The sequence below is a fragment of the Herpailurus yagouaroundi genome, unplaced genomic scaffold (assembly GCF_014898765.1).
Source record: "Herpailurus yagouaroundi ecotype Mexico unplaced genomic scaffold, PumYag 77, whole genome shotgun sequence".
In the NCBI taxonomy this organism is placed as follows: Eukaryota; Metazoa; Chordata; class Mammalia; order Carnivora; family Felidae; genus Herpailurus; species Herpailurus yagouaroundi.
In genome coordinates this window covers 52,437,244-52,459,791 of record NW_024412388.1, presented here as the reverse complement: position 1 = coordinate 52,459,791, position 22,548 = coordinate 52,437,244, and the positions used below count along the sequence as shown (strand labels likewise).

The 22,548-nt window shown below is 38.7% G+C and overlaps 1 protein-coding gene across 5 annotated transcripts in view; it reads right to left on the bottom strand.

Moving 5' to 3' along the window:
- ALG6 (ALG6 alpha-1,3-glucosyltransferase) overlaps positions 1-21,337 on the bottom strand; it is a 67,400-nt gene extending 46,063 nt beyond the window's left edge. Inside the window, exons 1-4 of one of the 5 annotated variants that reach the window (XM_040470473.1) lie at positions 21,212-21,335; positions 20,199-20,338; positions 16,003-16,272; positions 1,505-1,589 (exon numbers count right to left, since the gene is read on the bottom strand). In XM_040470473.1, coding sequence (XP_040326407.1) covers positions 1,505-1,589; positions 16,003-16,084 — 167 coding nt within the window. In that variant the 5' untranslated portion in view covers positions 16,085-16,272; positions 20,199-20,338; positions 21,212-21,335. Of the gene's footprint in view, positions 1-1,504; positions 1,590-16,002; positions 16,273-20,198; positions 21,160-21,211 lie in introns of those variants that run through there. The other 4 variants (XM_040470474.1, XM_040470477.1, XM_040470476.1 and 1 more) reach the window with 4 other exon arrangements.
- Between the last annotated feature and the right edge of the window lie 1,211 nt (positions 21,338-22,548).

Sequence of the window (22,548 nt, the reverse complement as noted above, 5' to 3'; positions counted from 1 at the left end):
CTCATGCTCTCTCTCTCTTGCTCTCTCTCTCAAAAATAAACATTAAAAAAAATTTGTTTTAATCCACATATAAGTAGACCTCTGTAGTTTGTTCAAACCTGTGTTGTTCAAGGATCAACTGAATATATGCAGTGGAATATTACTCAGCCACAAAAAAGAACAAAATCTTGCCATTTGCAACAACATGGATGGACCTAGAAAGTATTGTTAAGTGAAAAAAGTCAGAGAAAGACAAATACTGTATGATTTCACTTATGTATGCAATCTAGAAAACAAATGAGCAAATAAAACAGAAACAGAGTCATATGGACAGGAAACTGTTGGTTATCAGAGTGGGAAGGGGTTGGAAGGTAGACAAAATAGGTGAAGGGGATTAAAAGGTACAAACTAGTTATAAAATAAGTCATGGGGATGTAATGTACAGCACAGGGAACATAGTCAATACTATTGTAATAAATTTGTATGGTGAAAGTGATTAGACTTATCATGGGGATCACTGAGTAAGGTATAAAAACATCAAATCACTATGATGTACACCTGGAACAGGTTTTGTATGTCAATTACACTTTAATTTAAAAATAATAATAAATGTATTTTAGCTCTGGAAAAAAAGGTATCATATACTTTCCTCACATAAAATCACATGAAATGGTTCATTTGGATTCTAAAGACTCGAATAAATTTATCAGTATATAAGGGAAAAAAAAAAGCAGTGATCAAAGCAATCAACAGAACAATGTAAACAGTTTGTACAGCCAGTCTAATAAAATAATCTATTAGGCATCCAATAAATCAATAAGCAATGTTATCAATTGTTATTGGAATATATTTGATAAAGATGACACAGGCACAAATTTCAGTAAAGATATAACCACAGCTAACGTTTCCTGAGAGCTCATCTTGTTGCAAACACTAGTCTAAGTGTTTTACATGTATTGTTTTATTCAATACTCACAATAACCCAGTGAAATATGTATTCTATCATTTCCACTCTACAAGTGAAAAAACCGTGGCAGAAATGTTAAGTAATTTTGCCAAAGGTCACACAGCTACAGCTAGTAGACAATAGAACAAGGATCTGAACTCAGGCAGTCTAATTTGAGCACCTACACTCCTCACCGCTAAGCAGTAGCTCTTTCATATCTCATTCATTCCTAACAAAGTTTGTGAAACCACCAGAAAAAATATCGTTAGCCCAGGATGGTTCTTTAGTTTATGTCCAGAGAAGCTTCTAAAGCATACAGTGTTCTTTCCTCAAAGTTCTCATCATATTTTAGCTGCTAACTGAGTACATGGGTAACTTTCAGGAGTATGAAACTTTAAATATGAGCCTATAATATACAAGGTAATAAGTGGTATCAGTATACAGGAAAATGAGTATGCTGAAGAGGAATAGCATATTTTCCTTGAATATATATTCCTTTTATATACATTTTCCTACGTATCTTCAAATAATCTGTATTAACTATGATAAACAATAAAATCAAGTTAAAATTATCCATACCATTGTTTGATGGGTAAATTAAAAGTAATTTCTTGCCAGTGTCTCTGAGCTTCATAATCACCAAACATAGGGGGTTTTCCAGCACCTAATATGAAAGGTAAAAACAGCCAGACAACAATATACTTTAATATACCAATGATTTTATTTCCTCATGAAAAATTTTAAAAAAAATTTTTTTAACTTATTTATTTATTTTGAGAGAGAGAGTGAGAGCATAAGTCGGGGAGGAACAGAGAAATAGAGAGAGAGTGGGTATCCTAAGCAGGCTCCATGCTGTCAGCACAGAGCCCGATGCGGGGCTTGGACTCACGAACCGTGAGATCATGACCTGAGCTGAGATCAAGAGTCAGACACCTGACTGAGCCACCCAGTCTCACTGAAAATTTTCTAAATTATAGAGGCAGTGTAGGTTAAAGAAAAGAATCACAGACATTACCAAAAACAGCAGAGATGAGGTCTGAATCCTATCACTGTTAGCACACAGAGTGACTGAGTGATCTTGGACAAATTACTTAACCTCCCTAAACCTCAACCCATTAAAAACAAGAACTACCTGGAGAACTACTAGAATATGTAAGATAATGATATAAAATACCCAGTAAAGGATGTGGCACACAGTAAACATTCAATAAATACAAGATATTATTAACATTAATTAGTTAATAATACTAATTTTAAAATATCCAAGTTTATTTTTACTTCACAAGAAAGACTGTCCACTAAGTATCATAAAACAATTAAAAATGAGTATCTATACTTTACAAAGGGCTTTTGCAAACTAAATACAAATAACAAGGTTCAGTACAGAACCAAAACATACTATATGTTATAAAGACATTAGTAGAGGCACCTGGGTGGCTCAGAGGGTTAAGCGTCTGACTTCGGCTCAGGTCATGATCTCATCATTCATGAGTTCCAGTCCCTCATCTGGGGTCTGTGCTGACAGCTCAGAGCCTGGAGCTGCTTCAGATTCTGTGTCTCCCTCTTTCTGCCCCTCCCCCGCTCACACTCTTTCTCTGTCTCTCAGAAATGAATAAACATTAAAACAAATTTTAAAAAAAGAAAAAGACATTAGTTAGGTCAGGATTTGCTGTCAAATAAGTGACATAAAAACTATCAGTTTCGGCTTTTTTTAATTTCAAAATAGCAAATACGGAATAATAGATCTTTAACAATTGATAGCACTTAATATGTGCCAGATACAACAATGAAGTATTATTAGTATCCCTACTTTACAGGTGAAAAGAGAGGCAATGGTCACCCAGGCATTAAGTAGCAGGGTCTGGATTTCAACCCAGGCAAACTGGCTCCATAATCCAGTTTTATATTGTTGGCAACGTGTGTGAGTGGGTTATTAACCTTAAGTCATGTTAAATGACATAAAGGTAATTCCATTCGAAAATTGTGAACATCCACTATTTAACTAGCAGGTGACTAAAAAATTGTCAGAAACCCAGACACCTAGAGTCATAGGTTTTTAAATCTGCAATTGAAAATCACATACAATCAAATATACTCATTAATCCACCGGGAATAATTAATTTCACACTGGAGAATGATGTACTAAAGTTCACTCAAATCCAAAGCATATTTTCTCCAGCTTTGGAAATTATGTTAAATAGGGTTTTGTGCATTTAATGGCTATACTATACCAATATTCTTAAATGGCTAGCATCTCCACCCAAGGAGATAACCCCACTGTTGAGATAATCATGGGAAAAGCAGATTAACATCTCCAAAGCATATATAAAGAGTGACTGTCACAAGGAATTACCCACAATACACAGACATATGTACACACACACACACACACTCCTGTCTCTCTCTCAAAAAAAAGTACCATATCTTGTTCATTTTTGTATTCTCAGATGTAATGGCACCTACTAGATTCTCAATAAATGATGTTGAAGCATAGATGTTGAGACAACCTGTGTGATATAGCAAGGACTTCAAGTTGAAGAGATTTGAAATTTTGAGTCCAATTTTCCACTTAACCAGATGTGCAACTGTGCCATCTGTGATGGCAAACCAAGTAATTATGCCAACTATTTTAACACAGTGCCCATCTATTGGTTCTTGCCCAAAACATTTTTAAGTTATTGTCTGACACTTTGAAATTCCAAGCCTCTGTTCATGCTACTTACTCCCTATTTATATATCCCTTACAACAACTCATATCCAACTTCCAAGAACCACCTCAAATTCCGAATCCTTCATGAAACCTTCCCTTATAAATTAAAAACACATTGTTCACTGAAGCGCCTGGGTGGCTCAGCATATTAAGCGTCTGACTCTTGGTTTCGACTCAAGTCATGATCTCACGGTTTGTAAATTCAAGCCCCACATGGAGGACAGCACAGAGCCTGCTTGGGATTGTCTCTCTCCCTCTCTCTGCCCCTCCTGTACTCACTCTCTCTCTCTAAATAAATTAAACACACACACACACACACATTGTTCACTGATTATTGACTCCTTATAATGTATTTTCAGTATCACATATTTTGTCACATGACTATACAATTTCCTAACTGCTACCCAAGTAAGAATTTTCGTTTCTATGAACACAAGAGAATGTGATTTTCCAGAGTTCAAAGGAGAGATATTGCTAAGCATATAGTGCATACTTTCATTAAAAATGTATTTAGGGGCGCCTGGGTGGCGCAGTCGGTTAAGCGTCCGACTTCAGCCAGATCACGATCTCGCGGTCCGGGAGTTTGAGCCCCGCGTCGGGCTCTGGGCTGATGGCTCAGAGCCTGGAGCCTGTTTCCGATTCTGTGTCTCCCTCTCTCTCTGCCCCTCCCCCGTTCATGCTCTGTCTCTCTCTGTCCCAAAAATAAATAAACATTGAAAAAAAAAAATTTTTTTTTTTTAAATGTATTTAATCGGGACACCTGGGTGACTAAGTGTCAGACTTTTGATTTTGGTTCAGGTCATCATCTCATGGTTCATAAGTTCAAGCCCTGGGTTGGGCTCCACGCTGAGGAAATGCAGCCTGCTTGGGATTCTCTCTCTGCCCCTCCCCCACTTGCGCTCACTCTTTCAACCTAAATAAACTTAAAAAAAAACTGAATTAAATTGACCTGTAATTTTTTTTTAAAAAGGAAAAATATTTCCCCAATGAATTAATTGCAATTTTTGTATGTCTATTTTACAGGATAGAAATGCATGTGTTTCATTTCTTTTTTAATATTTATTTATTTTTAGGAGAGAGAGAGAAAGAGAATAAGGAGGGGAGGGACAGAGATCAAGGAAGACACAGAATCCAAAGCAGGCTCCAGGCTCCAAGCCGTCAGCACAGAGCCCGATGCAGGGCTAGAACCCACAAACCGTGAGATCATGACCTGAGCTGAAGTCAGATGCTTAACCGACTGAGCCACCCAAGTGCCCCTGTTTGTTTCTATTTTAAAGAATACAACCATGGTCTATGGCTTCTTTTGGGGGAGAGGGGGGGTTGGAACTGATTTCTATTTTTTGTTTATTTGCCTTTATTTTTTGTTTAGCTCCATGGGGATAATAAAAGTCAGAGAGGATCTTAGGTAATTTTCTATACCTGAAAAAATCCAACTATCTAGATTTTCTGAAATTGCTCTAGACTTGTGGTCAATGTGGAAGAATTTATTACCATTCTCTAACAAATAGAAGAATGGATAATGACTCTCTTTAGGGTTGAGAAACAAGTTTCTATCCAGAGTCTGACCTACTTCAATAAATCCAGCTGACACTGGCTATGAAATTAGTACTTAAGTTTTTAAAACTGCTAAAGTGCCCTTAAAGCAACCCAGAAGGACAACCCAACTGTACCTATGGGAGCTTCACCTGGGAAGGACAAAAAGGATTCCTTCCACAGTGATTAATTCTACAAATTCATTTACAGGAGAATCAGAATTACATAAAGAAAACACACTAATACGTATCCACAGAGTTTCAGTTTTGTCTTGTTCTCAGGGAAATGGGCTTAAACACCACTTAAATGTTCATTTTATAAATTATTGAACTATTCAGAATTATGTTATAATTTTAAAAGTAGTTTCTTTGATAACAATACATTCTAACTGCCTTTACATTTAAATTTTAAACATTCTAAGAGAAAAGAATTTGGCTAAAATTTTCCAGAACAAAATCCTCTTTTGATACGTTCTTGGTGAGTAACAAGAAACATTATATATAGCAATGGGGAAGTTGAGAGAAGCTAACCAGTTAAATAGAGCACGCTCATACTTTAACAATGATTGATATGTTGGGGGAAAAAAAAGAAAAAAAGATTCTCAATGGCCTATTCCTCCTAAATAACCAATACAACTTAGGGGAAAAGGGGTATTAGAATAAAATAACTTTCCTTCGTTCAAGTGTTGCTAGTTGCTCAAAAAACATCAGTAACAGTTGGACCAAGTACAGAGGAACTGTGAATCTCTACAAGAAATAAGAAACACACTAACATCAGAATTTGTTTCCTCCCCAGGCTCCTGGCTGGTTCAGTCAGTGACGCATGCAACACTTGATCTCAGGATCATAAGTTCTAGTCCCACAATGGGTGCAGAGTACTTAAACATAAACTTTAAACAAAAATAAATAAATAAAAAGAATTTGTTTCCTCCCCAAAGCTTGTTTAAAAGTAACAAGGCAAGATTTATTCAATATTTTGGGGTGCCTGGCTGGCTCAGTCAGTAGAGCATGCAACACTTGATTTCAAGGTAAATTCAAGCCCCACGTTGGGTACAGAGATTACATAAAAATAAAATCTTTTTTAAAAAATCTTTACTCATTATTTCTAGGTCTGTAAAAACTAACTACATAAGCAGCACTCAAGTAAGGAGTATAATGTAAACATGTAAGTACACATTCTAGAAAAATTTAAATTACAATACACATAAGTAGTTTGGCTATACAATATATGCATTTCCAAAGGAGAAACAATGGACTAATACTAAGTAAGCTAACCTGAGCTTCCTTACTTGAGTGCTTCCTAATTACAATCTTAAAAGAAGATAAATGAAATGCAAACGAGAATAAGCATGTTAAAAAGAAATTATGATAACAAAAAAAGTATTCTAATTGAGAGAAAAAAATCTTAGCAGAATCACAGATGTCATACTTAATTCTTTAATTCTCCCAGCCTCCTATGACATAAAAGTTCTTCACACATGAGTGCTAAAAATGTTATATTCTTTATGATGGGGTTAATAACTCAAAATCACAATTTTTCTTAGTGCTTAGCATTTTATTCTTCTCATCTAAAAAATGACAGAAACATACAACCACCTAAGAAAGAGCCTACAAATATTCTACTACTGTACAATAACAATACTTTTCCTATACAGTAATCCAAAAGTAATTTTATTATGCTGACTTTCTTATGGGCCTATTTAAGAGTGAAGTTTAGGGGCACCTGGGTGGCTCAGTCAGTTAAGTGTCCAACTCTTGATCTCAGCTCAGGTCTTGATCTCAGGGTTGTGAGTTCGAACACCACACTGGGCTCCACTCTGAGAGTGGAGCCTACTTAAAAATTTAATTAATTGGGGCGCCTGGGTGGCTCAGTCGGTTAAGCATCCGACTTCGGCTCAGGTCATGATCTCGTGGTCCGTGAGTTCGAGCCCCGCGTCGGGCTCTGTGCTGACAGCTCAGAGCCTGGAGCCTGTTTCAGATTCTGTCTCCCTCTCTCTCTGACCCTCCCCCGTTCATGCTCTGTCTCTCCCTGTCTCAAAAATAAACATTAAAAAAATTTAATTAATTAATTAAAGCAAAGTTTAAAATAAGCAGGAGTCCTGGTGTTTTTATTTATTTATTTATTTTTGAGAGAGACAGAGACAGCATGAGTAGAGGAGGGGCAAAGAGAGAGAGGGAGGGGGGAAATTGAGGGAGGGAGGGGGAGGGAGAGGGAGAGGGAGAGAGAGAGAGAGAGAGAATCCCAAGCAGGCTCCTCATTGCCAGCACAGAGCCTGAGGTGGGGCTTGAACTCACAAAACCATGAGATAATGACCTGAGCTGAAGAGTCAGATGCTTAACCGACTGAGCCACCCCGGTGCCCCAAGAGTCCTGTTTTTCAGATAAGGGGAGTAACTGAGTAAGGTCAGAGTTTAGGAGAGAAATGTTAGAATAAATAATGTATGTAAGTCACAAAGATAGAAAAGTATTATATATGCTTGATGTCCTCTATTCAATTCCCATTAAAGATCTGATTATATATGCCAGTAATACTGAAATAGTGTGATTTCTTAAATTATTCTACTGTATACCCTTAGTTTTTTCAACTTTACCTCAACAAGAAAAGTTCAAAGAAAATAATATATCTGTCAAAATCAGAAGACTAAAGGAAAATTATAATTAGGATTACAAACTAAATAATGATCAGGAATAAAATAGTGCTGAAGGAAGAAAAGGAGATGACCGTCCCATGTGCCAGTTATGGGCTGAAAGCAAAGGTAACATAAACTATATATTTTACATAACAACTTTTAACTGGGCTTTTCCTCTGACCTCCTTACCCCATTCTAGCTCCCTCCTTCCATTCACAAACTTCCTAAAATCCATTATGTCCACTTGGTAACTACCATTTAGCCCTCAATTTATTATAGTCTGACAATAAGAAGGCTCACATTGGCCTCCTAGAGATCTTTTGTCTATTTTTAATTTTCACCCTACTTGACATGTCTAGAACTTGACACTGAAGGCCAGTCTTTACTTCTTATAATTCTCTGATTTCCTGGCTTCCAGACTCTAATCCTCCCTCATGGTTTCTTCTCAACCTCCTTTAATCATTCCCCTTCTCTGTGAAGGAGATCAGTGGTTAAATGTGTTTTTTTCTTGCAGTATAAATACTCCCAACCCTGTGGCTTTAACCATCATCTGTATCAACATTTTATAAAGATCAGAGCAGCTTGTGGAGCTTTTAAAAATGCAGATGAGACCAGTTTCCAGCAACCAGGCAGACTTAGAAGATAAGGAAAACACTTCCAATACAGGGTGGGGTATGGCTGAATTAACATCAAAACAAGAGAATTCCTCAGGGGGCGGAAACAACAAAAAAAGTATAAGATCCAGACAAGTAAACATTTGTCCTGAGGCTATCCAATGATCTTTTATGGCCTATAGCCTGGCTACTGAGAAGCTCTAAGCAATGAATTAAGGAGGCAAAGCCTAGTACTTGAACAGGTAAAACCTTCAATGTCAGAGAACCATCTACAAGGATATTAAAAAAAATGCTTTGTGGGAGATGGTGAAGATAGTATTTACCTCTGCCTTGGCTCCTACAGTACAAGAAAAAAGTCTCCTGAAAATAACATTATCCTGCATTCACCCAGTGTGAGGCCTGAATTCACACCAAGTATAGAGCCAAAGAAACCTTAAGATGGAGAATTTGGTTTAACTTTTGTTAATAGTGCGCAAAGTGCCTAGCAAGAGGCAACATAAATCCTCTGTGGAAAAATATATAGTGAACCCGGGCCTCAAAGAATTCTCACAGATAAAAGTTCGAGGTAACATGAGCTCACAGTTTTTTAAAAAATCACTAAACTCACAAAGAAACAAAATACCATGAGCTAGACTCTACAAAAACAACAAACCAGGAAATAAGACTGCAGATACTAGAATTTTCTGATAGGGAATATAAAATAAGTATGGCTACTATGTTTAAAGATATAAAAGAAGACACTAGAATATGCTGAAGGAATAAGAGATAATCAGAAATGACGAAGATGATTTGAAAAGGAAACAAATAGGGCCACCTGGGTGGCTCAGTCAGTTAAGGGTCTGACTCAGGTCATGATCTCATGGTTTGTGAGTTTCAGCCCTGGTTCAGGCTCTGTGCTGACAGCTCAGAGCCAGGAACCTGCTTCGGATTCTGTGTCTCATTCTCTCTCTGCCCCTCCCCTACTTGTGCTCTGCCTGTCTCTCAAAAATAAATAAATGTAAAAAATTAATTAATTAATTAAAAAGAAAAGGAAACAAGTAGAACTTTAGGAAATAAAACAATTATTAAAATTATAAAACTCAGTGGATAGTTAAAATAGATTAAACACAATTAAAAAGGAAAGTAATGAACAGGAAGACAGATCTGATGATTATTAAAAAAGCAATAGGGTGAAATCATGATATGAAAAATATAGGAGATTATGAGACATAGAGGATAGGATGAAGGACTCCAACATATCTAATAAGAGTTGCACAAGTGGGGCGCCTGGGTCACTCAGTCAGTTAAGCACCCAAACTCTTGATTTTGGCTCAGGTCATGATCTCACAGTTCATGGGATCAAGTCCTGCGTCGGGGGCTATCAGCACAGAGCCTGCTTGGGATTCTCTCTCCCTCTCTCTCTGCCCCTCCCCTGCTCGTGTTCTCTGTCAAAATAAATCAATAAACATTTAAAAAATAAACATTAAGAAAAAAGAGTTGCACAGGGAAAACAGAAATGAGGGAGATGCAATATTTGAAGAGAGAACTGAAAATATTAACTCGATGAGACAAAGAGATTGTTGTCTGTTTTATTTTCTGCTATCTTACCTGCTTTGGCACAAGTGCCCTACACATATGTGGTGAATTAATAAAAGACCAAAGATCAGGGGTGGCTGGGTGGCTCAGTTGGTTAAGCATACAACTTTGATCCAGGTCATGATCTCAAGGTCTGAGTTCAAGCCCCATGTCAGGCTCTGTGCCGACAGCTCAGAGGCTGGAGCCTGCTTCAGATGGTGTCTCCCTCTCTCTCTGCCCCTCCCCTGCTCATTCTCATTCTATCTCTCAAATAAATAAACATTTAAATAAATAAATAACCAAAGATCTAATATATCTAACTAGAGTTTTACAAGGAGAAAATGGAATGAGAAGAAACAGAAGGTTACCATTCATTAGAGTCAGAAATCCCAGAAAATCCTGAGGATAAAGTTTTTAATATTCACACTTAGATACACCATACTGAAATTTCAGTGACAGAAAAGACAAATTACCTACAAAGATAATAACAACTGAAATGACAGCTGATATCTGAACATAGCAATAGAAACTAAAAGACAATGAATGAGATTTTAATTTTTTTTTAATGTTTGTTTATTTATTTTTTTGAGACAGGGAGAGACAGCATGAATGGGGGAGGGTCAGAGAGAGAGGGAGACACAGAATCTGAAACAGGCTCCAGGCTCGGAGCTGTCAGCACAGAGCCTGACACGGGGCTCAAACTCACGGACCGTGAGATCATGACCTGAGCCAAAGTCGGATGCTTAACCAACTGGGCCACCCAAGTGCCCCGAATGAGATTTTCAAAATATTATGAGAAAATAATTGCCAATGCAGAATTCCATACCCAGAATAAAATGTTAGGGTGCAAAATAAAGGCATTTTCAGATAAAAAGCCAACAGGCTCTTACTTTAAAAAAAAAAGAAAAATACCTCCCAGGGGGCCTGGTTGGTTAGCTGAATGGGTAGAGCATGTGACTCGATCTCAGGGTTGTGCGTTCAAGCCCTACACTGGTGCATTGAGCCTAGTTAAAAGAAATTTTCTTAGGGGATGCCTGTCTGGCTCAGTTGGTGAAGCACTGACTCTCGACTTCAGGGTTGTGAGTTCAAGCCCCACACTGAGTGTAGAGATTGCTTAAAAACTAAAATCTCTGGGGCACCTGAGTGGCTTAATTGGTTAAGCATCTGAGTTCAGCTCAGGTCATGATCTCATGGTTTGTGGGTTTGGGCCCCGCATCAAGCTCTCTGCTGTCAGCGCAGAGCCTGTTCCGAAACCTCTGTCTCTTTCTCTCTCTGCCCCTCCCCAGCTCATGCATGCACTTGCTCTCTCTCTCTCTTCCTCTCAAAAAATAAACATTAAAAAAAAAATTTAATTTTTAAAATCTCCCAAAGATGTATTTCAAAAAGAAAGAAAATTATCTCAAAAGAAGATGCAATTGTAAAAAGCGTGAGCACAGAAAATGATAAACATAGAGGGCAAACATAAATAAATATGAATTGTTACAGAAGCTAACAGTAATTAATGTCTAAAATTCTAGGCAATAATAACATTTTAATGGTGGGGGTGGACTTGTAACTAGAGTTGAAGCATTTTACGGTCCTTGGGGTGCCTCAGTGGCTCAGTTGGTTAAGTGTCCAACTTTGGTTCAGGACATGATCTCATGGTTCATGAGTTTGAGTCTGCGTCGGGCTCTGTGCTTACAGCTTGGAGCCTTGAAGCCTGCTTCAGATTCTGTTTCTCCCTCTCTCTGTCCCTCCCCCACACTCGCAGGTGCCCACACAGGATCTCTCTCTCTCTCAAAAATAAATAAAAGCATTACAAAAAAGCATTTTGTGGTCCTTACCTTGCTCAGAAAGAAGACATAAATATATTAATTTTAAACTTTGTTGGGGTACCTGGATGGCTCAGTCAGTTAAGCGCCCAACTCTTGATTTCAGCTTGGGTTATGATCTCATGGTCCATGGGTTCAAGCCCCCAATCAAGCTTCATGCTGATGGTGTGGAGCCTGCTTGAGAGTCTGTCCCCCTCTCTCTGTCCCTCCCCTGCTCATTCTCTAGCTCTATCTCAAAATAAATAAACATTAAAAAAAATTTAATTTTAGACTTTCTTAAGTTAAATATATATGTGAAAATCTCCACACCACACCTTGAAAGAACAAAATAAAAGTACAACTTGCAAACTAGCAAGAGAAAGTGGAATTAAGGAGGGGAACTGGTTAGTCAAGTCTAAATCACAGGGATTTAGAGGTGAAGGGTAAAAGGGTAGAAAAAGATATACTGAAAAAAAAAAAGGAAAGAAAAAGATATACTGAGCAAAAAAAGTGGGATCTCATTTTCATAGTTCTGGGGAATGGGGCAGGACATCTTTGGGAGGCCATTTTCGAAATTCTGCTTTCTGCAAAATGAAAGAGCAAAGCCCACAACAGCTAAGACCATCCTGAAGTGGAACTATCAGGTGGGAGAATTTGACTCATAATATATCAAGATGTACTGTAAAATTATAGTAAAAAGACACTGCGGTACTGGACCAATTTATCAGAATGAAGAGTCAGAAACAGACCCATGCATATATAAAAACCTGAGATAGAGCTGGTAATGCAGATTAGTGGGGAAGAATACACTTCTCAATAAATGGGTTAAAACAACTAATTATCCATGTGAAAAAAATTAAAAATAAATCCCTAGATGACATGTTATACACAAAATTCAATTTTCAGGAGATAAGGACTTAAATAGAAAAGACAAATCTTAAAACTTTTAGAAGAAAATTTTAAGAAAATACCTTTGTCACTGGAGTAGGGAAGGGTTTATTAAAGATACAAAAAGCACAAATCATAAAGGAAAAAGATTAATTCCATTATTTTATCCTGTTCATCAAGACACCTTAAGATGTGAAAAGATAATCCATAAACTTGGAAAAGATATTTACAAGTTATACAAAAGTTAGCTTCCAGAATATAGAATTCATGAGAAAAAACAAAACAAAAAAATACAGATTATGTTAGAAAAAAGAATCTAATAGAAATGTACAAATGGCACAGCAACTATCCCAGAAAAGGAAATATAAATGGCCAGTAAACATGAAAATATGCTCAATCTTTTAGTAATGAAGGAAATTCAAATTAAAACCACAACAAAATATCATTTCACACACTCTGGACTGACAAAAATTCAAAACTTGTGAAGTATATAGGGTAATAGGGACCCTCCCACTAGGGAACTGACTCAATACTAAAAAAGCTTAGAAAGCATGACCAAGATAAAATTTGCTCTAGGAACTGGCACAAATGTTTTCTGGTTCATCTCTTACACTTTATTTGCAAAATCTCAGGTTGAGTGTTAAGCTTACAGAGAAACTGAACGAAATAGGACCTGCCTATTTTGGTTCTAACCAAGAAAAAAGGATTCCTTTTCTGCCTAGTAAATCCTTCCCTCGCTTTCAGAACAAACTTAATGTTTGTTATCCTTAACGTTATACTCTAAGCCTTTCTTGTCTGAATTACAAGTCTCCTGTGTTCCCAGTCTACCTCGTTTATTTTAACGTAGAACGTATTTTCAAGTCCACCCTGCCCACTTGACTGTGAACTTCTCTAGGGAAGTGATAGGGTGATTCAGGGACCCAATTACAATGTGGGTTACGGGGGGTTCCCCCACACATCCAACAAGCAATTCTCAGACACCAACTCCATGTCCTACAATTCAACTCAATTCTGACACTATCTACAGAGACAGCATCAGATTCCACAGGTTATGGGTTCAGTACTGTAAGCCTGCCCCCTCCCTCCACGTCTGATGCCAGTCACCAGCCCAGATTCTGACACACTAGCTATAGACTGGAGGTTCCAACGAGCCCCTCCAACTCTGGATGCCAATCACAAGTCTAGGCTATTACTTGAGCTTCTGACAGACTGGCTATATATATCAGATGCTCCCACAACCTCCTCCTTTGATCCAATTAATTTGCTAGAGCATCTCAGAACTCAGAGAAACATTTAGTTACTAGATTACCAGTTTATTATAAACGGATATAACTCAAAACAGCAGATGGAAGAGATGCATAGAGCAAGGTGTGGGCAAAGGTGCTGAGCTTCCGTTCCCCCTGAATCTCCATGTGCTCATCAACCTGGAAGCTCTCCAAACGCCATCCTCCTTTTGGGTTATGAAAGCTTTATTATTGGTGACTGATTCAAGCCCCTCTCCCCTCCCTGGAAATCAGAGGGTGGGACTGAAAGTTCCAACCCTGTAATCATAAGATTTGGTTTTCCTGGAAACCAGCCTCCATCCTTAGGTGGCTCCAAAAGTCAACATTACCATAACAAAAGACAATTTTTCACTTTCACTTAGAAAATTCCAAGGGATTTTTAGGGGCTCTGTGCCAGAAGGACAAAGACCAAACATATATTTTTTTTTATAAATCACAGTATCATAGGAAGATACTATTTATTATTCTTGTCACCCTAAAAGTCAGACCTAAAGACGTGATCACCAGTAAGACATATTTTTCCTGCACAGCAGACAATAAACATTCTGGGGTTAAATGATCTAATGTAAGGATCAAACAAGATAATAGTTGTGAACCATCAATATGCTGATTATATTCCTACACTATTAAAAAAGAAAATACATTTCATGCATAGTATCTCAAGTAATCCCCACAATCTTGTTAAAATACATATTAATATTCCCACTTTATAGTAGAGGTACCTTTGTAAGAGGTTCATGGAGATTAAGTAACTTCCCCAAGATCAGGCACTAACAGGTGAGGGTGGAAGATCTAAGATTTGAACCCAAGTCTACTGCTGCATCCAAGTGATTTTACTTCAATATTCCTCAAATTCATTTATGCATCTTTTTAACTGGCTTACTTCAGGACTTCTTTCTCAGAAGCCACAGAGCAGTGTCATATATTGATTTTGGAATAAAATACAACTATATTTGAATCCCCATTGTCATTTATCAGTTGTCACATTTTCCATTTGTAAATTACAGGTACTACTACTTACCTTCAGTGGTTGTGGTAAGCACAACAAAATACTCAGTGTCTAGCATATGGTAAATACTTAAAAAATAGTAGCTCATACTTCTATTATTATGATTGTGTCATTTGTCTCTTTACCTCCAACCTGCTTCCTACAATCCTTTTTCATTACAATGAAAGCTATTTCTCTAAAATACAAGTAATTTGCCAACTAATTGCATAGCTTAATCTCGAGCCACTCCCTCCCCATCCTTTTTGTTCCTTCTTCTGATGCTACTCCAATACTGACTACTTAAAACCATGCTCTCATTCTACCATGTTTTTGTACATGTTCCCCATGTCATTTGCCTAGCAAATTCCAAGTCATCTTTCAAACCTTCAACTCAAACGTCTTCTCTGAAAAGTCTTCACTAATGCACCATCATCATGCACTTCTGTTACCTTTGTACCTCACAAATACTTCTAGTCATAATTAACACATGGTACCATGACTGCTTACCTACTAAAATACGGACCCCCTTCAGTACTGGATATTCACCTTGTATTTCTAGCATCTAGCACAGTGCCTGGAACATGAGCAGTGTTAAATAAATACTCACAGGGTTAAGTCAAATCTTATTCCCTATCCAGGACCACACACCAGCAATTCTCCTCCCTCTCTTTCTCTCACATCATTCCCAATCTTATTCTCCACTGATCTCTTCCCTTCAGTCTAGCAACATGGCTTCTCTACCCTAAACAAAAAAAGCCTCCTTTGATTCCACTACCACCCTGAGGTACTTAGCTCAGTTCTCTCTTCGATGCCTAATATGTAATCATTTCTCAACTTGTCGTCTTCCTCATTAGAATACATTTTTGTTTTCTCATGTCACAAAGCCTATGCTTCTATTAAGCTCTTATACATATTCTTTATATTAGAATTTAATGTTTAAATGTATTTTCTTGACCATACCAATAAAGCCTCAAATTCTTCTCTGTCCCAATCAGGTAACTATAAACTATTACCAAACAAAGATGACGATGAAGAAGAAACTAGTCAAGGAATATCTACCCATCTTTTAAACAGTAAAAATGTGTTACCTGAATAAGAATTAAGAGAAACTGTCCACCGTACTGTTAGTCCTATTAAGACCACAATTGTCATCAAGTGCCATTTCTCCATAATTTTTCTTCAAATCTAGGGAGGGGAAAAAACAGGACCAGTGCCAGAATACTTTTAACATGCAGTCAGTAGCACTTCTTTTCTTCATCAGAGAAATGTTATCAATTCCCTGGAATTAGGAGTTTGAGAGAATTTTAAGTGATGCTACCTTTCCAGTTAAATATTGATCTTTAGGTCTATGAAGTAGCCTAGAAGAAAAAAAGAGAGAGAGAGAGAGAGAGAGAGAGAGAGACCAAGATTTAGCTGAGCATAGTCTAACAAAAAATCCATTAAACCAAGTAGAAACACACAGAATTGGAGGTGGGGGCAAGGAGGAAAGTGGGTAGTTTTAAAGTTCCTTATTTCCTAGTCTTCTAGTTGGGAAATACACCTCAAAAGGTAGCTCTCCCTGTTAAATGGGACTTAATAAATCTAAAGATATGGTAAGGATCTGTTCTTATGAGGGAATATTTCTGAGTGAAGAAAAACAAGAGAGTGGAAGAGTAAATTCCATCCAAAGCATGTTTATCTACAGGTAAAAATAAGACTACAAAAGTAAATTTAGGGATGTTTTATTTTTGGTACAGAGAGAGAGAGAAATTTTATCTTTCTACTTAGTTTGAGAAAATGTTCCACTAAAGTAATTCATGTAGTTTGATTTTTACTTCTTTTCTTCCAAACTATACATTCACTAACCACACCATTTTTCTACCTTAAAGAATGAACCTTTACAAGAATAAATAATAACCCCAACTCTTAAAAGAAAATACAAAAGCAGTAAAATGCAATTAACCATTTCCATGGGTTTTTTTTTTTTTCCCCTTCAGTTTTCTCCTTGGGTTGGATGGTTTAAAAGTAAAAAAAGCTTTGAAAAATCATGGGCCATTTTAACCACAGGATATACTTTAAATATAACCAGAAAAATACAGTAAGTCAACTGAAAAAACTAGGGGAAAATTGGCACATTCCACCCACTGGGGGGAAAAAAATTAAGAATGTAATAAAACATTAGTTTTATTTACTTTTTTATTAAGTTTTTTATTTTAATTCCAGTGGAGTTAATATACAGTGTTATATCAGTTTCAGATATGCAATATAGTGACAAAAGTTATTCTCTTATTTAAATATAGCAAAGTCAACTCTAGAACTAATGAAGTCTAGCTCAATCAGGAGGAATGACTCAAAGCGGTAAATAAGGCTATGGAAATATATTATTCAAATTTGGATTATATAAATTTCCTTTCTCTTTCCTCCCTCCTACTGTATTCATTTTTAATTGTTTTACTGTTCACTAGAACTTCTATCACAGAAACAAAGCAAGCAGAAAAATTAAAATTCAATCACTTTCCAATGTTGACTCTGGATTTCACACAAGTTACAGGCCATTATAAACTATTCAAAAAATTTTTAAGTTTATTTATTTATTTTGAGAGGTAGGAGAGAGGCAGAGAGGGAAAGAGAGAATCCTAAGCAGGCACTGCACTGTCAGCTGAGAGCGCACCGTGGGGCTTGAACCCATGAACCATGAGATCACGACCCAAGCCAAAACCAAGAAACGGATACTTAATTGACTGGGCCACCCAGATGCCCCCAAATTCTTTTTTAGACCAACACAAAAAGCCCTTTTTATCAATATGCTGCACTATATATTCCAGAACTGCAATACAACAATTTACTTTACCAAGATACCATGTTTAAAATTGATTTTACAAATGTTAATTCCTCAATTTAAAACTACAGCTTAACTGGGGTGCCTGGGTGGCTCAGTTGGGTAAGCATCCCACTCTTGATTTTGGCTCAGGTCATGATCTCATGGTTTGTGAGTTCCGAATCCCATATCAGGCTCCATGCAGACAGCACGAGCCTGCTTGGAATTCTCTCTCTCCCTCTCTTTGCACTGCGCTCACCCCCTCACTCATATTCTATCTCTCTGGCTCACTCTCTCTCAAAAATAAATAAGTAAACTTAAAAACTGGGGCACCTGGGTGGCTCAGTCAGTTAAGCGTCTGACTTCGGCTCAGGTCATGATCTCAGTTTGTGAGTTCAAGCCCCGCATCAGGCTCTGTGCTGCAGGCTCAGAGTCTGGAGCCTGCTTAGGATTCTGAGTCTTCCTCTCTCTCTGCTCCTCTCCCGCTCACCCTCTGTCTCTCTCTCTCTCAAAAAAATACATAAACATTTTTAAAAAATAAAAAATAAAAAAAATATATAGCTTAACTAATACTGCATCTACGAAATTTAAATCACTAGTATGATCAAGTTAAGTCAATTATCCACAATTCCAGAAAATCCTATGTAAGAACTTCCCCAGGAACCTTAAGTAACAAAAAATAAGACTGCCAATAACACTAAATAATCTTAATGAACTTAAAAAGAATATAATGCTTAACTAATATGATGCTCATCAAGTCTGCCAAGAGCAGAGTGGTGGAAGGGATAACTGATGGATGAAAGAATCACATCCAAGAAAATGTGAACATCTATGATGGACTAACTCTAACTCCAAAGATCATGACAGGAATAAATTCAAATAAATTCAAAGCCCTGAACTTAAATGTGAAAAAACAAACGTACAAAAATCAACTGCTTGAGTACTAAAAGGGAGACAACAAGTAACAGGTGATAACTGTCAGTTTTGTAGGGACCCAGAATCAGTGTTACAGGTATTTTGATTTCAAAGTAAAAAATTCAAAAACAAATAAAAATAAAAGTAAAAAATTTAACTAGTTTAGATTTACTTACTGTTTTTAGTAATCTCTACACCCGATGTGAGGCTCAAATTCACAACCCTGAAATCAAGAGTCACGTGCTCTTCCAACTGAGCCAGGCAGCCAGGCAGCCCATAAGTAGTTTAAGTAAAAATAAATAAATAAATAAAGTGTGTGTGTGTGTGTGTGTGTGTGTGTGTGTGTGTGTGTGTTAGGAAAGCTTTTCTAAAGATTAAAGCTGTTCAAAAATGAAATGATTTGCTTCTTAAAAAGGGAGTTCCTCTTTAACAGGTTCTAACAGAAGCTGAACAACTACTTGAAAGAATATTTTTAGAGTGTAGAATAGATGACTAATTTCTAAAGTGTATACTAAATCGATTTTGGAAACATATTATGTGTCTGAATTAATATAAATCCTGACAATACAAAAGATCTGGTCTCCCAACATGTTAATGTTTCCCCTAATTCCCAACAGTTACCCAGTTTTGTGGGGTTTCTTTGATGAATAAAATGGACAGGACTTCCGATCCTTCACAAATGGCTCATGCTAAAACTAAAGGGCATCAAAAACATCTTTTCCGCACATCTTTTTACACTTAGAACAAAATGCAAATACTCCAGACATAAGACCCTCTATCATCTGACCCCTGCCTGCCTCTCAGATTTCATCTCCTCCCACTTTCCTACAAGATCTTCCCTCTCTTCCTAAAACCTGTCAGTTTCATTTATTACCCTCTGTTCCTCTCCTCTGCGTGGAATGCTTTTACCCAGCTCACTGGCTAACCTTTTGTCATTCATATTGTGTCTCAAGTCATCCCCTGGGAAAGCTCATCCTTGACCACCTTACTAAAGTTTCCACCTCTTACTGTTTGTACAATTACCTTCTTTAATTTTCTTCCTAATTCTTTTCACTATCAGAAATTGTATTCTTAACACAACATAGAATAATCTCACAAACATAATGGGTAAAAAAAGCTAGACATTAGGGACACCAGTCTGGCTCAGCTGGTGGAGTTTGTGACTCTTGATCTCGGAATTGTGAGTTCAAGCCCACACTTGGTGTATAGATTACTTAAAAATAAAATCTTAAGGGGCGCCTGGGTGGCGCAGTCGGTTAAGCGTCCGACTTCAGCTCAGGTCACAATGTCGCGGTCCAGTGAGTTCAAGCCCCGCGTCCGGCTCTGGGCTGATGGCTCAGAGCCTGGAGCCTGCTTCCAATTCTGTCTCCTTCTCTCTCTGTCCCTCCCCTCTTCATGCTCTGTCTCTCTCTGTCTCAAAAATAAATAAACGTTAAAAAAAAATTTTTATAAAAAAAATAAAATCTTAAAAAAAAAAAGCTCCATACTAAAGAGTACATATAATATGGTTCCATTTATGAAAGGCTCATAACAAAACTAATCTATGGTATTAGAAATCATTAAAGAGGTTACCTTTACGGAGAAAAGAGAAGATGGTGATTGGGAGAGGTCTTCCAGGGAGGTCTTCTCAGAAGAAGCTGTGAACGTTCTGCTTCTTGATTCGAGTGGTGGCTAAAAGACGCATTTTCTTTACCATAATCAGCAAGTTACAACTTACGATTGGTGTAGAGTATTTTATGGTACATATGTTACATTCCAGTAAAAAAAAAAAACATAAGAGGAAATTACATTTATTTGACAACCAGAACATAAGCTCCCTGCAAGCAAAGATCTTCTTTTCTTAGCTGTTGGCTCTGTTCCCTGCACTTAGAACAATGTTGGCAAAAAGCAAGTACTCATAAAACATTTGCTGAATGGAGATCTTTCTGTGTATGAAGAGGGGAGGTACCATTTTTACTGAGTCCTTTGTGCCTAAAAACATTATGACACTTTTAACGGATCTCTTCTCCTTTACAGTAAAAAGGGCTCTGCAAAGCAAAGTACAGTTAACTGTTTAACCCATCCACACGCCAAGAAGTTTTCACGCAGGTGGCAGAGAAGTGTCCGTCCTACTTTCCTCAGAGTACATTTCGACCAAAAATAAAAACAAGCAAAAACCTCAGTCGTTCACACCCCAGGGCCGAATTTGTTCCTTTTTTCTGAAAGGTCCTTCCCCCAAGGTGGACACAACACCTAGGGTGTGAGCCTATCCCAGAAGAGCACGTCTGGCGAAAGGGACCATCCTAACGTTTCTCCTCCCTTTCTCCAGCGGTCCAGACCCTCAAGACCGCAGGAACAAGGGCGCCGAGGCCGCTGCAGTCAAGGGGTCCACCACCATCCCCACGTCCAGTCACCCGACTTCCAAGCGAGCCTGCAGGCTGAGGTAGGGAGGCCTCGCCAGCCTCCCCTCTGAGTGGGGCTGGACCGGGAGCCAGGCTGGGGATCCGGGCTGCCAGCAGCCGACCGGATCGCAGCGCTTCGCGAGTCCCCCGCCCCTCCCCACATTGACCCACCAGCCCAGACACCCTAGGGTCCCGGCCTCTTACCCCGCAGCCCGTAGAACCTTAGGATTCGCGCCCGCAGCTATCCCAAAGAGGCGCCTGCGCGCTCGCACCCGCGGCAGAGCGCCTCTCCGGTCTTCCGCTCCGCGAACGCGCGCGCCGGGCGCGGGGGCGAGCCCGTCGAGCGTGAGGGGAGGGGCGGGGAAAAGGCGCGGAGAGGAGGTGGCCGGCTTAGGAGGCGGGGCACCGGATGGCGGAACCTGAGAGGCCTCCCGGCCCCGGGTTAGGCTTAGGGCAGGTGGAAAGCCCCTTGCTCTTCTTTCCCGGGCTGGTGGCCAAGGCCCGAGCGGCTGCTTAGTCCACAGATTCCTGTCAGGGGCGCGTCCTGGCTCCCTCCACAGAGTGAAGAGCCCTTGGCTAGTCCTCACCACCGGGCAGTGGGTCTTTCTCTGTGCCTGTGCCCTCAAGGAGTCAGAAAGCCAACCTGCTTCACTTTCAAGCTACATGCCCCTGATGAAGAATGTATTAAGCTGGTAGGTTACTCCGTGTAAGAAACATTAAACGTCTACCCATTTTCTAGAGCCTGTGGGCTATACAAAGAAACAGCGCTGCCCTCAGGTAGTCACTACACCTTCCCCATCAGGTAGCTTGGATCACTTATCCCCATACTTGCCCAAAATAACTACATTCCCTCCTCTGTTCAGAGAATGCACTCATTCCTCACTGCTGAATCCTGCCATTCTATATACGCCATAAGTAACAGCAAATATTTAACTACGGCTTTCTATTCAGTGGGTCTGCACAGCTCTCTGGATCTACTTTCTTCACCTGTGAAATGAGTCAGAGGGTCTAGGTAAACTTCCAACTCTAAAACTTTATTCAATATTTAAAAGACTGTCAATACTAGAAACATGGAGAAATGTGGCCAAGTCCCTGCCCTCAAGAGACTTCTCATTGGCAAGACATTTTTATGCATAAAAGGATAGAAAGCAATAGAAGGGAGCACACGCTAAATGTCAGATTATTGGGGCGTCTGGGTGGCTCTGTCGGTTAAGCGTCCGACTTCCGCTCAGGTCACGATCTCGTGGTCCGTGGGTTCGAGCCCCGCTTCGGGCTCTGGGCTGATGGCTCAGAGCCTGGAGCCTGCTTCCGATTCTGTGTCTCTCTCTCTGCCCCTCCCCCGTTCATGCTCTGTCTCTCTCTGTCCCAAAAATAAATAAAAAAAATAAATAAATGTCAGATTATTAATATATGCATTAAGTACTATAGGAGTTCAGAGAAGAGGATTCACTGTAAATTACAAACTGTCAGGAAATGCTTTCCCTGGACAGTCAGCTGAGCTTTGAAGGAAAGCCTGGAGGATAGGAGTAGGACTCCAGGCA